This window comes from Quercus robur, chromosome 9, assembly GCF_932294415.1.
Source record: "Quercus robur chromosome 9, dhQueRobu3.1, whole genome shotgun sequence".
NCBI classification, from domain to species: domain Eukaryota; kingdom Viridiplantae; phylum Streptophyta; class Magnoliopsida; order Fagales; family Fagaceae; genus Quercus; species Quercus robur.
Window position 1 is genome coordinate 331,098 of NC_065542.1, and position 15,066 is coordinate 346,163.

General features: G+C 35.0%; 2 protein-coding genes across 2 annotated transcripts; both read right to left on the reverse strand.

Moving 5' to 3' along the window:
* Positions 1-2,540: 2,540 nt before the first annotated feature.
* Positions 2,541-3,633, reverse strand: LOC126699875 (ethylene-responsive transcription factor ERF039-like). The gene has a single exon (XM_050397845.1). It carries the CDS (start codon positions 3,512-3,514, stop codon positions 2,828-2,830), a length of 687 nt encoding a protein of 228 aa, XP_050253802.1. The 5' UTR covers positions 3,515-3,633; the 3' UTR covers positions 2,541-2,827.
* A 5,814-nt stretch (positions 3,634-9,447) lies between these two features.
* On the reverse strand, positions 9,448-14,314 carry LOC126699642 (protein NRT1/ PTR FAMILY 4.3). Its single transcript, XM_050397584.1, has 5 exons — positions 14,014-14,314; positions 13,452-13,669; positions 12,667-13,107; positions 11,735-11,877; positions 9,448-10,538 (listed from the first exon to the last, which is right to left on the reverse strand). The coding sequence occupies exons 1-5, from the start codon at positions 14,162-14,164 to the stop codon at positions 9,644-9,646; spliced, it is 1,848 nt and encodes a 615-aa protein (XP_050253541.1). The 5' UTR covers positions 14,165-14,314; the 3' UTR covers positions 9,448-9,643.
* Between the last annotated feature and the right edge of the window lie 752 nt (positions 14,315-15,066).

Genomic DNA, 15,066 nt, shown 5'->3' on the forward strand with positions numbered 1-15,066 from the left:
CTATTGGGACGCCCACTACTCAAATGTGGAAAGCTCGCGGCTCAAATACTTTAAAATGTTGAGGTTGATAAAAGTGTTAGGATGATGGCGAGACGCCCCACTATTTGACAGCCTACGGGGGTTGTTCATTCTTGCGGGAAATATGTCTTCAAATGATTACTTCCTACACCGCATAGAGCATCCAGTTCTAGTGTCGGCATTGTCTTGGGTAAGTATCATTATTCACAGGTAGGCATTGCTGTGTCGAATAATGCTATTAAAGTTATGGTGACATCTTTTTATTAGCAAGTATTTCGGCCTTAGTTGTCATTGGTTCAAATGCTATACTATTGTGCCGAGCAGCGCTTGTAAACTTGTAAAAACATAGAAACAGAATATGCGAAGTAAAACAACAACAATTTTTATTAATATGAAAATTATTATAACGTACAAAGAAGGGATTAAACAAGCCTATACAAAAGGTAAACTACCGAAGTAACAATAGTATTCGCAATACAGATAAGTAAACAGTCAGGTGTCTTTTAAACTCGTCTTCAAAGTCTCTCCAATCTCTGCCTCAGTATTGCTCCTATTGAGAGAAGAACTTTCTTTAGAAAAAGTTGAAGGAGAAGGAAGAAGAAAATGAAGGACAAGGAAGAAGAAGATGGAGGAGATGAATGAGGAAGATGGAGGAGATGAATGAGGAAGATGGAGGACATGAGCAGAAGATGGAGGAGATGAATGAGGAAGATGGAGGAGATGAATGAGGAAGATGGAGGACATGAGCAGAAGATGGAGGAGATGAATGAGGAAGATGGAGGATATGAGTAAAAGAAGGAGGAGAAGAAGAGGGAAAAGATGAGAAGGGAGAAAGAGAGGCAGAAGGAGGCGCCAGTGAACGAAGAGAGGAAGAAGCAGGGACACTTAGTCCCTGCCCCAGTCCTGACTCCTAACACACTGGGGCCATATTAGGTATGCTCATGAGAGAGCAGGTAGTAATGACGATGTGTGTCCTCGGCTCAGTCACGCCGAAAGTGTGACGTGACGAGTCCCTGCTTCGGATTTTGGCTGAAAGAAAGGCGAGACAAATTTTGAGTCTCCGCCATCCTTGTCCTGACCGAGCCATTTCGAGCTTCATTAGAACACGGTGTTTTTGGGAGGGGAATGGTTTTTTTTTCATTGCTTATTTCTATGGAGAATATATTTCAGGTTAAAGTATGACCGGAGAGTAAAAGCAAACTCAGGAAGGAATCTGAGGTTTTTAAATTTTGGTGGGGTTAAAGGGATTCATTTGTGAGAGAAACAACTCTTGTTTCTTCTCTTTATATAGGGGACGAAGAGGAGAGTACTTAATGTGTTCAGATTCCCAAGGAAATCTGCAAACATGAATGCGTCCGTTTCATTCCCCCACGCCATCAAAAACCGTTGAATCTGGGAAGTCTCGTAAAAGGAAGATATTAAAGACGCGCTTCGGATAACCAAACGGCATAAGAGCATCATGCGCAAATTAAGGGGAATCTCTTGCAGACCGGTATATTCCCCGGTCAGGTGAAGAGTCGCCAGCGTTAGTCAAGGGCTGAATTAAATGAGCCATAATAAATGCTCGGTATTATCAAAACCCTCCTCTCCAACCAAGATATCGGACAGCAGGGTTTTGAGGGGCTATTGTGGGGCCCAATAATTGATGGGCCAGGTCCACTTGCTGATGGGGAGTCCAAAGGCCTAAGCCAAAAAAAGGTCATGGCCCGAGCTCAAGAATAATAAGGCCCAATTGGCCCGGAGAAGCAGCCGAGGACATTGCAGTCCTCGGCTGACCCAAAGATCCACCAAGAGGAGGGGCAAAACGGTAAAGGGACATACTTAAAAGGAAATCTAAAATATCTAGGAAAGGCTGCCCTTACTACCTTCCCCATGCATAGCTCTGCGCCTAAGAGAGCCTTATCCTTTAGCTTTATCAATCACTCCCAACAACTTTGGACTTGGACTGACGGGACAAGTATCAGTCTTGAAAAGGTTAACCCTACACGTGGACGAAGGAAAGTGAACGCAGGCTAGTATAAAAGAAAAAATAAGTAATCTGGAGAAGGGGGCTGGGAAGACTGGCCAAAAAGGAAGGGCTTCCAGTCCACCTCCAGGAGAAAGACTCCAAGGGTGAAGGCACTTTAATAACATATGAACACCACCAAAACCACCGCTGGGTAACTAAGGCCTAGCCTTTCGAATCCACTCTCTACAAATGATATTGTTTGGGTCCATTCACATGCGAACCCAACACTACTGCGGTTCGTCGCGGAACGTGACCCTACAACAACATTTACATCAATATTCACAAAATGTATGTCCATATTTTAACATATAAGAATGAATGTAAAAATACGTATGTAAGAATATATATATATATATATATATATATATAAAAGCCTTAAATGTTAAGTCCATCTACATGAAGTGTCGATTTGTAATGTACAAATCCAAATTCGAGTGGCCAGAAGCAGAAGGTTTGACACGAATTATCCGCAACATATCATTTGTCGACTTTAAAAACAATTTAACAAAAGAAAGAAAAGAAAATTGAAGTAGAAATTGTATATTAATACAGTGCTTCACAATTTATTTAACAGCTTTTGTTACAATTTGACACAAACCCATTACTTTACTTTATCTCCATCGTTCATAATCTATTACTTAAGCTATAACAAAAGTTTTGTGCCTAAATTTTCTCATATTAACATGGATGGTTTTGTTACCTTATCTTATATATATATATTTTTTACATTTGGGAAATTAAGATTTTTTAAAAAAATAAAACAAAATTTCACTTCTTTCAAAAATAAAATAAAATAAAATTTCACATATGTAAATAGGAAGCCAAGAAAAGTTCATCATCAGTAGGCGAAGGAATGGGAAGACCCGTTAAGTCTTGAGGTTGAGGTTGAGAGAGATCGACTGAGTCGAAACTCAGTGGACCCATCATGAATAGCGGGGGAGCTTCAACTGTTGCATTATTCACTTGCTGAAAAGAAGAACTTGTTGTACACATATTGAAATCGAAATCGAAATCGAAATCAAAGCCGCACCAAAAGTCCTCCTCCGAACTGGAAGTGGAAGCGGAAGCTGAGCGATTATTTTCAGAAAGTGTAAGAGCGGCTTTGGCGGCGGCGGATTGAATGTCTCTCCTGGAAGATGATTCCGGGCGAGGCAATGAGTGGGCCATGTCCGGAAAGTTGAGAGAGGCCAAGTTGCCTTTCAAAAACAAGGCCGCCGAGTCGTAAGCCCGAGCTGCCATCTCTGCTGATCCGAATGACCCCAACCATATACGCGTCTTTTGACCCGGAAGTCGTATCTCAGAGACATAGCGGCCCCACCGCCTTTTACGAACCCCGCGAAACTGGTTGTCTCGTTGTCGTTGGGGAGCTTCTTCTTGTTTTTGGGCAGTTCGCTTCTTATTGGTCTTCGAGTTGGATTCCAAGGGGGTTGGTTTCAATTGATTCTGAGGAGCTTCATGTTGATCTTCTCCCATGGCCATGACAGACATTGATAGTGTGGAGTACTTGAATCACTACTGTTTGATAAAAAAATGACAGACTTAGTACGAGTGTGCACTGTGAGGGATGAATAATATGAGAAGACGTATAGCAAGAGATAGTGTGGAGATGACAGATGAGGGTTTAAGTAGGGGTTTGTTTGTTTGTTTGTTTGGAAAGTGGGAAGTGAGAAAGGATTAGCTGGCAAAGTTTGGATGATAGCGAGGGTTCTGGATTTGACTTTGCTAGACCATCCCAAACTGACGTTACCTTTATCTACATGCCTTTAAATGACCAGTATGACCTATGCCAAGTACCATTTTCTCCAAACCTAAAAACAAAAAAAAGAGCACCATTTTCTCTTTAATTTTTATATATGATCTTTTTCTTTTTCATATTTGTAAAGACTTTAATTTGCTGCTTTAGTTTATGCAAAATTAGTCATCTTGACAACTTAGTTGAAATATAAAAGGAATATTACTGTTTTCTTTTTCATTATTTCAGGGAATTGGAATAAAAACGGACGAAAATGAAGTTAATGCATGTAAAGTATATTAAAAAAGAAAAAAAAAAACTAGTAAATTAGTGAAGGATAATGTGGTAATTTGGAAGGATGAATCCAGAAAAAAGAAAAGCATGCATCAGCAAAGCAACATTATATTGATGAAACGCGTTAAAACCAGCTGTAGGTGGGTAAGGTGGCAATATATTGCAAGTTGTGAGAGTGGGTATATGGCATGCAAATGCAAATACCAATGCCAATTGACCATGTCAGTATTGCCTTTATTATATCATCACCCCGTGTTGACTCTTTTTTTTTTTTTTGGTTAAAAAAAAAAAAAAATGTTAGTCCTTACTCCTTACATTAATAATAATAAGAAAATATAGAAGTGTATGGCCACTCAATCCATCCAAGGTGAAGGGGCCTACATCTACATGCATATATGCTTTTTAATATTTTCTGTTGCAACTTCTTCCCTTCCCTCCTTCTTAGATGTTTCTTTTGTTTAACCCAAAATTTATAGAACATCATTCTATTTCTATTTTCTTTCCCTTTCTTTTTCACCATACCTATTTATTATTTAGAAAGGAAATCCACTAGAAGCACCACCGTGGTGGTTCGATTTCAATTCAAATGATATTATTAGATTCATCATGAAAAGATGTCTGAAATTAAAATGGTTATATATATAAGTGTGCTACATAATGATTTGTCGCTTAGTGGGTAGTGGTTGTGTTGATCTATGTATGAATTGCTAAGACTAAGATAGCATTATGCCCCAAGTCATTGGTATATTAATGGACTATCAATTAACAATTAATTATTGAATAGATTGCTCGCTGAATAATGAATATGGATTGAGATTTTCAAAAAAAAAAAGGATTGAGTCTGCTCGCCAACCAATCATTCCCATTGAGCTATCAGCTATGGGTAAACCGTCACCAAATGGATCATAGGCTGCTGATTGGGCTCAGAATTTGGGACCAAGCGTTTGCAGTAACAACACCAAGTGCATTAAGACATAGCAGGTTTCGCTTGGTTATTGTGGATTCAACCCAAACTCCAAAGGCCCAATATATATACTATGACCTCTTTTTTGTTGTTGTTGTTGTTGTTGTTGTTGTTGTTGAGAATCTACTATGACCTCTTAAAGTTATGGAGCATGGTAAAAATAATAAATCCTGAAAGTTAACTATTTGTAGACATGGGGCAGGGCGGGTTCGGGTTTGGGGTGGGTCAATCGGGTTGCGAGTCGGGTCGGGTTGACCCGTATTTTTCGCATGAATTTTTTTTTTTTTAATAAAGAAAACAACATGTATTTGCCATTTAGAAAGCTATGCAATAAATTACTTGATGTAAAATACATTACTTTGAATTCACCACTTATATCAAGAATGAACTACACTTATTAATACTTATTCAATAATTTTAAAATTATACAAATCCTAACATTGCTATTTAAAATAAAATAACACAAAGATAAGTAAAATAAATACAAAAATTTTATTTCTACACAATATCAACATCTCAAAATATAAAACAAAATTACAAATGACTTATTGGATAATTCATTTGAAAAAAAAATAAAAACATATAAGAAATTTACAATCTTGAAAATTAATTTTATAATCTATTGTTAATTGTGGTTGGCACTCTATTTCAATTTGAGATATACATTAAAATTTGATTGTATACTTATTTATACATTGTCTTTTTTATGAATATCATATCATTGTTAAGCAAGACACACTCTAGGAAATATCATAATTTATTTTAGAAAGCCATTTATTTTGGACATAAATTGTTACAAAAAAGGTCTAAACATTCATAATTTATGTTAATTTGATACTTTGGTTTTACTATTTTCACACTTGTGAATGTTTCTCACACATGTCTACAATTTTAAATCTATATTTTTAACTGTATTGTAACCAGATTATCTGGCATGTACTTTGCTATTTGATATCTAAAAATCTTTACTCATTACAGAATGCTCAACCATTCATCTTTTAATTAATTTGCTTGCAGTTATGTAAATGTCTCAATTGTTTCCTTAAAACTCACAACAAACAATTAAACCAATATTGTCTTAATTTTATTATTTTTTTTACCCAAAAAAAAATTTAAAAATGGTTCGGGTCACGAGTCAACCCGTTTTTGCTTCAGATAAAAAAAAATCGAGTTCGGGTCAAGTATTTTTCAGGTCGAGTTGAGTTAGATAATTCTGACCCGTTTTTCCATGTTTAGCTATTTGTGAGAAATTAACCCTCAAATTTTCTACTTTTACCATTTTAAACCATAAACTTTATAAACTATTACAATCTAACTTAGTCCATATCTGTTAAAATATTAACTGATGGAGTAACCTATATGTTAGGAAAAAAATTTCATTGATGCCTATTACATTATTAGGTCCACTAGGAGGATTGCTAAAGTGGTCCTCTTGGCCATTCTAACTAATAAAATGCTGCTATTTATACAAATATGACATCACCTAGTTTTTTTTTTTTGGGTGTGTGTTGATTAGGAATCTGACTAACATATTTGCATAATTGACATTATTTAATTGGTTGGGAGAACTATTTCAAAAGTCCTCCTGGTGGACCTAATAATTTCTCCTATTACTCCCAAAAGGCATCGTTTGTTGTGGGTGATTGTCTCCTTCTTCACAATAGATTGAGAAATATATTCAAAGAGAGAGAGAGAGAGAGAGAGAATAATGTACAATCTCATTCCATTGAAACATGTAACACGTTACATTAAGTTAAAATTATTATGTAAGTTTAGAATTGTATTTTTTTTTCTTTCCAAATATAAGTATAATACTTATATTATTGAAACTTAAATTATAAAGTAGTTTTTCAAAAATATTTATCATTTTAATTGTTTTTTTAAGGCCCATATATCTAATTTATAATGCCTATTTTGTTTGTATTTTTAAGCCCAAAACAAAGGAATTTGGCCCAAATAAAATAAAATTTCATACTTTTCAACCCAAAAAGTTATGGAAAAATAAATTTTTGAGCCCAAAAATGAAAAATAAACCTATAAAAAGAATCAATTTTAGGCCCAAGTAGTCCAAAATATACCAAAGTGAATCAAATGGACCGAAGTGGACCAACGCAAACCAAATGGACCGAATGGATCAAAGTGACCAAATTAGACTAAATGGACCTAAGTGGACCAAATTGGACTGAACAGACATAAGTGAACCAAAATGGACTGAATAGATCTAAGTGGACCATAATGGATCGCAATTATTATTACTACGCTTCAACTTTTAGATATTATATAAATTTGTAAGATTTATATGTAGTAAAACTTGTATTAATTATAGTATTACTAAAAATAATAAGGAATTTGTTTATTATGTTGTTTATGTGAAACTAACCAATCATGTCACTTTGTAAATTATTTAGTTAGCTTTTTACTATAAAAAAATTTAAATGAAAACATTCATAAGATGCTTTATTTAAAAGATCTTCTTGTTTGATTAATATCAATTTTAAAAATACTTAAATGACTTCATGTACTAATAGATTTGGAAAAAATAATTATATTAACTAATTTAGTTATTTACTAATAGATCTTACAATTGAGATAGACTAAATGGACCAAATGAGACTAGAATGGACATAAATGGACTGAAATGCTATGTTGTTGTGATTCAAAATGAGCATAGCAACAATAAATACTATCAGAATAATGTTGTGGATGTCTTTCTTAACCCAAACTATCAGAATAATGTTGTTTCGCCTATTTTGGATGATTGCAAGCAATTGGTGCTTCGGTTTCGCCAAGTTCAGTTTAGACATTGCTACCGCCAAGCCAATCCGTGTGCGGATATGCTTGCTAGGATGAGCATGGATCAAGTTGCTGATTTTATTTCCTTTGACAGTCTGCTTGTGGACATTAGAAGTATCTTAGGTGATGATGTTGCTGGTTTGTATGTTAACAAAGTTTGCTTTGTCACTGATGTAGCTGTTTAGTTGTTTTGAATGAATTTGTCTTTAACAAAAAAATAAAAAGATAAATACTACGCTTCAACTTTTAAATATTATATAAATATATAGTTCAAATTTAAATTATTATGGACTTTTGTATGGCAAATTGGCAATATATATTGATTTCATTGTAACATATTATCAATAAAAGTGAATAGCAAAGTGTAGCCGCTTAAGGCTTTTTATTGTTATACACCGTCATATTAAATTCAGTTACTTCTTACTTCTCTTATTTTTACCTTCTCTCCTTCTAATAAGATTCTCACACAAAAAAAACCTCTTCCTCCATCTTTTTTATTTTTGGTAAATTTTAACATCTAGGTTGTTTGAATGAAGCTAGAGAAGGATTCTAGTCTTGAAAAATTGAGTTGTGGTCTTTTTTGTAATCTACTTTATCCAACCCAAAAAAATAGAAGAAGGAAAAGAGAGAGAGAAAAAAGAATGAAGCTAGAGGACTAAATTGATTACGTTCGAAACTAATTTTGATGGGAAGATATAAAGCCAGTATCCAACCTTGCCTTTGATTTTTTTTAAAAAAAAAAACAGTATTGTACAAGTTATTGTAGATTAAGTAGTAGTAGAGTTTTTCAGTTGAGCCATACTAATAATTAGAGCTAAGAATTGAGTACTTATTTATTAAGTCATGACTCGCTTGATCATTGATTTATAGTTAACAACAGATCGATCAATGGGCCAAGTTTGTTGGTGCATCTGTAGCTTCTGGGGGCTATGTGATTCCTTTAGCAAACATAGGATGGAAAGTATAATGAAGAACCACACTCTCACAGCCAGTGGTGGTGGGAGGACAGTTATGCAGATAAGCAATAGCAAGGGATGGCCTAGCTTCAATATAAAACATGTAGGGGACATGTTTCCTTGTGAAAGTGATATTATCATATATATAATAATATCAGCGAGTGAGAAGAAGACAACTATATATACCTAGAAATGAGTTTCTACTATTTACTCTTAATTAATTATTTTGTATTTTGTTTTGGTCGCATAGAAAGTCTAGATGCAATAATATCTTCCAAATTGATCATATTCATAAAATCAAGTCACAAGAGATCACATCTGCTTTTAAAAGACTCTTCTTTTAACTAACTAAAGCAGATAGCACAAGCCCACTCACCACTTACATCTACCTCCTTTACCAAAAAGAAAAGAAAAAATGAGAAGAAGTCCTACTTTCACATGATCAACGCATTCACTGAGAAAGAAAAGGGAGGAGAGAACTATAGTCTATGCGTCAGCGTAGCATCTTCTTGCTGGTTCATGGTATTAGACCTAACTTCCTTATAGATAGTTGATATCATCGATCTCAAGGACTGGGGACCCGGAGGACCCTTCAAATTAAATGTCCACCTTACATATATATATATATATAGTCAACTATTATTAACAAATTGAAAATGAAAAAAGACAAAAGAAAAAAAGGTGACCCATAATACTACTTTATATTATCAACCTAGCTACATAGCTAGCTAACAGGTGCACTAATTAAGTGGGTCTAAGTATATCAAGTAATATTCCATCTAGCTACATATTTAGGGTTTTCTTTTTCTTTTCTTTATAAATACATACAAAAGACTACTTAGAGATAGGTCTAGCCGTCTAGGTTAAGAAAAGAAGAATCATGGTACAATGTTGTCAACTCCAATTTGCTTTGAGGGGTCGAAGCTATGATTTTGTGGGTGGTCTTGTCGAAATGACTGATCTTGTGGTGGAGTAGTGGATGATAGAGATGGATTATAAGAGTACCATTTAGAGCAGAAAAGATAATTAAAGAAGTTGATGAGGCTGAGTGCAGCTAACAACCAATAAAAAAGATCAAGCCTATCCTTGTTGAGGTCATTTTCACTAAGCCATCCACCACTTGAAGAACTTGAGGTAATTTTGTTCACTAGGGAAACAAGGAGTGAGCTTAAAAAGAAGCCAAATGAGTATGAACAGTAAGTCATGGCAGTTAGAAATGATTGCATTCCTTCCAAGGACTGCTTGTAGAAAAACTCTATTAGCCCCACAGCAGTGAACATCTCTGACAGCCCAAATATAAGAAACTGTGGAGCAATCCAAAAGATCGACAGAGTTTCATTCAGATGTAAAGCTACATTTCTTCTCTTTTTCTCAACCATTGCAGCTGAAACCATAGAGAACGTAGCAATAAACAGCCCTATGCCAACCCTTTGTAGAGGTGAGATTCCTGAGTCCCTTCCTGTGAATCTTCGTGCAATTGGTACAAAGACAGTTTCATACAGAGGGACAACAAAGATTAGCAAAATGTAAGGGATGGATTGAAGAGAAGCTGGAGGGATGTGGAAGCTGCTTGAGATCCGGGTATTCATCGTGCTCCCTTGCTGGACTGAAAACGTTTGGAGCTGTGCCAAAATGGTGTTAAAGATGATGGTGCACGCAAATATGGGAATAACTGAGATGATTATCTTCACTTGCTCCACTTGGGCAACTGTGCAAAGTCTCCATGAACTTTCACTTCCATCTTGAATTCTAATGCAGGCCTTGTCAAGGAATCTGCAATATCATGACTCTCTTAGAGAATATATATTTACATTTTAATAAAAACAAAACTAGAATTAGGGGTGTCAATATTTGACCCAACTTGCGAATACAATATGAACTCAACACGGTTTACTGTGGGTTAGTGTTGGTTTTTAGCGAGTTTGGGTCATAAACGGATCGACCTGAACGCGACACGATAAGAAACGTGTTATAAGCGGATTAACCTGCGTGACCCACAATAAACATATTTGACATGTCAATTTATTCGTGTCAACTCGAAATGATACATTTAACACAACCCATTTAACTCATATAGCAAATAATATTCATTTTATTTTAGATTTGTTAAATAACTTTTATATCCAACCTATATTTTAAACTTAAAAAGAAAAGTGACTAATTACAAAAAATTACAAATGATATAATTAGAAATTGAAATGGGTTGGAAACTTGAAGTGTATACACTACTTTTGGGATGTAAAATATATATATATATATATATATATATTTCTAGATGGATATTATATTTAATATTAAGCAGATTGAAATGGGTTGTATCACATTCACATCAGCCCAACACAACCCGTTTACTAAGCGTGTTAAGTGGGTTGGGTCAAGTCAACCAGTCTTATTAATAGGTCGGGTTAGGGTTGAAGGATCATTACATGATTATTAAATGAGTTGGGTTCGGATTGAGCCATTTGGTCGAACACTCCTATCTCGACACGATACGAACCCGACACGCTAACCTGAATTAACACTCCTAACTAAAATCTAAATTATACCCTTAAATATGGATTAATTGTCATTTTCATTTCTAAAGTTAATTTTTTGTCAAGGTAATCCTTGAAAGTATATTGTTCTTGTTAAATTGGTCATCCCATCCATTGTTGTCTATAAAATTGTCAATATTCACGTATGTGATATGAGGTGGATTGTTGGACCTTTAAGGGAAATTTTATAGACGCCAATGGACATAGAATATAAAAGAAATGTTCAAGTTTAAGGACTGAAATAACAAAAAATAAAACTTGAAGGACTGAGAATTTACCCAAACTTGGTGTAATTTGGATTTTGGCATAATAACATACATTATATAACCAAAGCAAGAATTCCCTGTTTAAATTTGAAACAATCCCTGTTTCATGCAGGGCAAGACATCTTCACAGAAATCTAGTATGGTAATCATCAAATATGTTCTGTCTTACCTGAGCTTTTCGGTGTGGAGGAGACTATTGATGTTAGGTGACGTAGCAAAAATATGGTTCGGTACATTGTTTTGGCTTCCATGAAGCATCCCACTATTTGAAGGGCAGATTTGCTTTCTCTTTGTAAATGCAGCAACAAAAACCTGACAAGGAGAATACATAACAAATCAAGCACTTACATTTTAATAAACAACTAGGGGTCACTTCCAAATCCCTACCTAAAGTAGACCGTATTATTTATATGAAAAAGGATAGGACAATACAAAAATTTATTATAGTACTTACTTAAGCAAGAATTATCAAACATAGCTACATGTAATTGTATTTTGCAAAGCCAAAAAACTTCCATTCTTGTTCTTTTAATCTACAAAGGTAAACCAAAGCTATTCTCTCTGAATGGCCATATTAATTATATATACCATCTGACCCTAAAATGAACATATTTTGTATATTGAACCAACAGAGAGTACCTGAGTTAGAACCTACAATTCGTCACAAAACATTTTTAAGAAAAAGGACAAAAAGGAAATCTCATCATATGACATATCAGCATCGACAACTTTATTCCTTTTTGCCTTTTGATTTATCATTTTCGAATTAATTAATCAAAATTAGTTAGCCGACAATCGATTACAAAAATATAATGCTTAATGAACATGGATTTCGAGGAATAGCTTAAAAGAAGAATGGTTTCTAACTATCCAAAAGTTGAAGCAAAAGAATCTGCATAAAGGCCTTTATATTTAAGTTAAAAAAGTGACGGTGTACTACAAATTTTACTATATATATTTAGAGTTATTTATTTATTATGTTATTTAAATGATACCAATTATATTTATTATCAAGTCAATTTCTAACTTGTTATAGTAAAATTGATAGTAATTTTAGTATTTTTAAAGAAAATAATAGTAGTTAGAATCATTAGAGATTACTTGAGCAATTGGGGTGAAGATACTTCCGCGGGGTGGCGTGTTCCTGTAGACAAGCGTACCCGAAATCAAGCTGATCATTCCTATCGCCATGGCAGCTGCAGAGACTCCAAATCCAACATCCATTCCAGAATGAGTTTGGACCCAAACTAACACAGTAAGAGCAATGAGCTCCCCTATGCAGAAGGCAAAGTAGGCAGCATTGAAGTAAGTAGAGAGTGTCTTGGATTGCTTGGAGTAATTTGTTCTGAATTGGTCAGCCCCATGAGAGATTATATTGGGTTTTAAACTACCACTCCCTAAAGCCACCAAGTAGAGTGCAACAAAGAATATCAATGACTTGTAACCCTTTGCCTCCTCACACTGGCCTTCCTCCAATATCATGTTGCATTTTGGTGGCCTTAGTTGTGGAACATGGGCTTGAACAGCAAGTAGTATAAAACCCTGTCACATAATTAACACAAATTTATATTTATTATTATATATAATTTGTTAAAATGAATACAATATATAATTAAATAAGATCTACTGGCTAGCATTTTGTACTGTGGAATATTCTTTTTTTCCCTTTTGATGCAGCAAACCAATGGGCTTCAGAACAAAAACCATCATTGATACATTCATCTTTATGTTTTTTACAGGAATGAAATGAAAAGAATCTCAAACTTTATAATTCATAATTAGATAAGGTTGCAGAGATGTTAAATAGAGATATACTGAGATCTCTAGAGAGACAAGAATCTGTTGGGCAGTATAAGAAAAAGAGACATGTCAGAGAAAGGTCTTACAGAGAGCTCCACAAAGCCAAAGATCAACATGGTCCAGAAACTCCCAAGATAAGAATCGGAGAGGAACCCACCAAGGAGTGAGAGGAGGAAGACTGTCCCTACAAAGTTTGTTACTATGTTTGCAGACTTTGACAGAGGAAAGTGCATGTCATTGATTACGTAAGTTATCAGATTGTTCCCAACAGCAGCAATTGCCATCATCTCGAATGCTTGGAGACCTGCAGTGTGAACCACAGAAATCAAGCATATGTATGTTACTTATTTTTCATATAGAGAACATCAAAATGAAATGAAGGATATCCTACATAACATGTATATCAATAAAATCTAAACTCTGATATTTATTTCTTTCTAACTATTGTACTACGACACTTGAAGAATAGTATAAGTGTTTAAAATGGTACTTCTAACTTTAAATAAACGTAGAGATTAGATTTTGTAGGCATACAACTACAAGGCGAAGCAACATATATGAAAGAGAGAGAGAGAGAGAGTATGCATGGTGCACATGGAAGAATAGTATTAAAACAACACAAAAAAAGAAAGATAGGAGATCGAAGACCTAGGACAAAAACAGCAGCCGTCATTCCACCATGCTTGTTAGGCTTGCAGGGTCTGCCTCTCCAATCAACAGAGGTCTCCTCCACCAACACAGACTCATTAGGCATGTCAATGGCATCTCCTTTTTTTGTCTTCTCCACTCTTTCCACCATTCTTTCTCCTTAATTAATTTGTCCTTTATCTAAATACAAATTTTTCTTTCCTTGTCTATACTATCTGTCACAAAGATACTTTAATTAGTATTATTGAAACTTGGAACTTGAGGGACTACTTCTTTTGTGATTTTGGGACAAGTGAAGAAAGTGGCATGGGTTGGCCTTATATTTATAATGATTTTCCATCCAACAATATTCCTCGTGGCCGATCTTTTCAACTCCTCGTCAAGTTGACTAATTAGGCAGTAGTGGAGGTGGCAGCCTGGCCCCCATTACCATTACCATTACCATTAGGCTCAAAACTAATTAAGCATTAAGCAATATTGCAAAAAATGCTTAAATGCAAGTCAGCCTCCTTTCCCCCACAAATCACAATCACCACTTCGGTTTTAATTGGTATTATACATACATATATCTATATTTTGATAGTATTTGATAATTACATTTGAGTTTGACACGTATATATATAGCGATATATAGTAGCAACTAGCTTGAAAGAAATCTTTTGTTTATATATAAACTCCTCCCAACCAAACCCATATCCAGCATCCACCATCAGATATATGGTAATTCCTTCAGGCCCGGGTACCATAGACCGTACTTAATTTTGTCGTCGAGCACTATATCCACCGATGAATCATGATAGTTCTAGTTGGCCTGACGTATTGTTTCTCAAACTTGGCCCACAAGTCATGGAGTGGAGCATTGAAACCACTTCTTTGTGCTCTTCCAGTACTCTTAGTTACTTCTCATCAAAAGGATTTTTAAAAAAAAAAATATTTTGCTTTAACACTGTGCTATCCTTGCTTAAATCAACATCCAATCCGTGCCTACAAAATCTTCTTGTGGTCAAGAATTGAATGATCTAGGATATGGTGCTAAGCAATTGATCGGTGAAC

What these genes read in the sequence shown, in the direction of transcription:
- LOC126699642 (XM_050397584.1), bottom strand. Translation starts at nt 14,164, where the DNA reads ATGGTGGAAAGAGTGGAGAAGACAAAAAAAGGAGATGCCATTGACATG. An exon ending in GGCTGCTGTTTTTGTCCTAG is followed by an intron (nt 13,670 to 14,013) that starts GTCTTCGATCTC and finishes TTCACACTGCAG; the next exon opens with GTCTCCAAGCATTCGAGATG. An exon ending in TCTTCACCCCAATTGCTCAA is followed by an intron (nt 11,878 to 12,666) that starts GTAATCTCTAAT and finishes TCTCCTTGTCAG; the next exon opens with GTTTTTGTTGCTGCATTTAC.
- LOC126699875 (XM_050397845.1), bottom strand. Translation starts at nt 3,514, where the DNA reads ATGTCTGTCATGGCCATGGGAGAAGATCAACATGAAGCTCCTCAGAAT.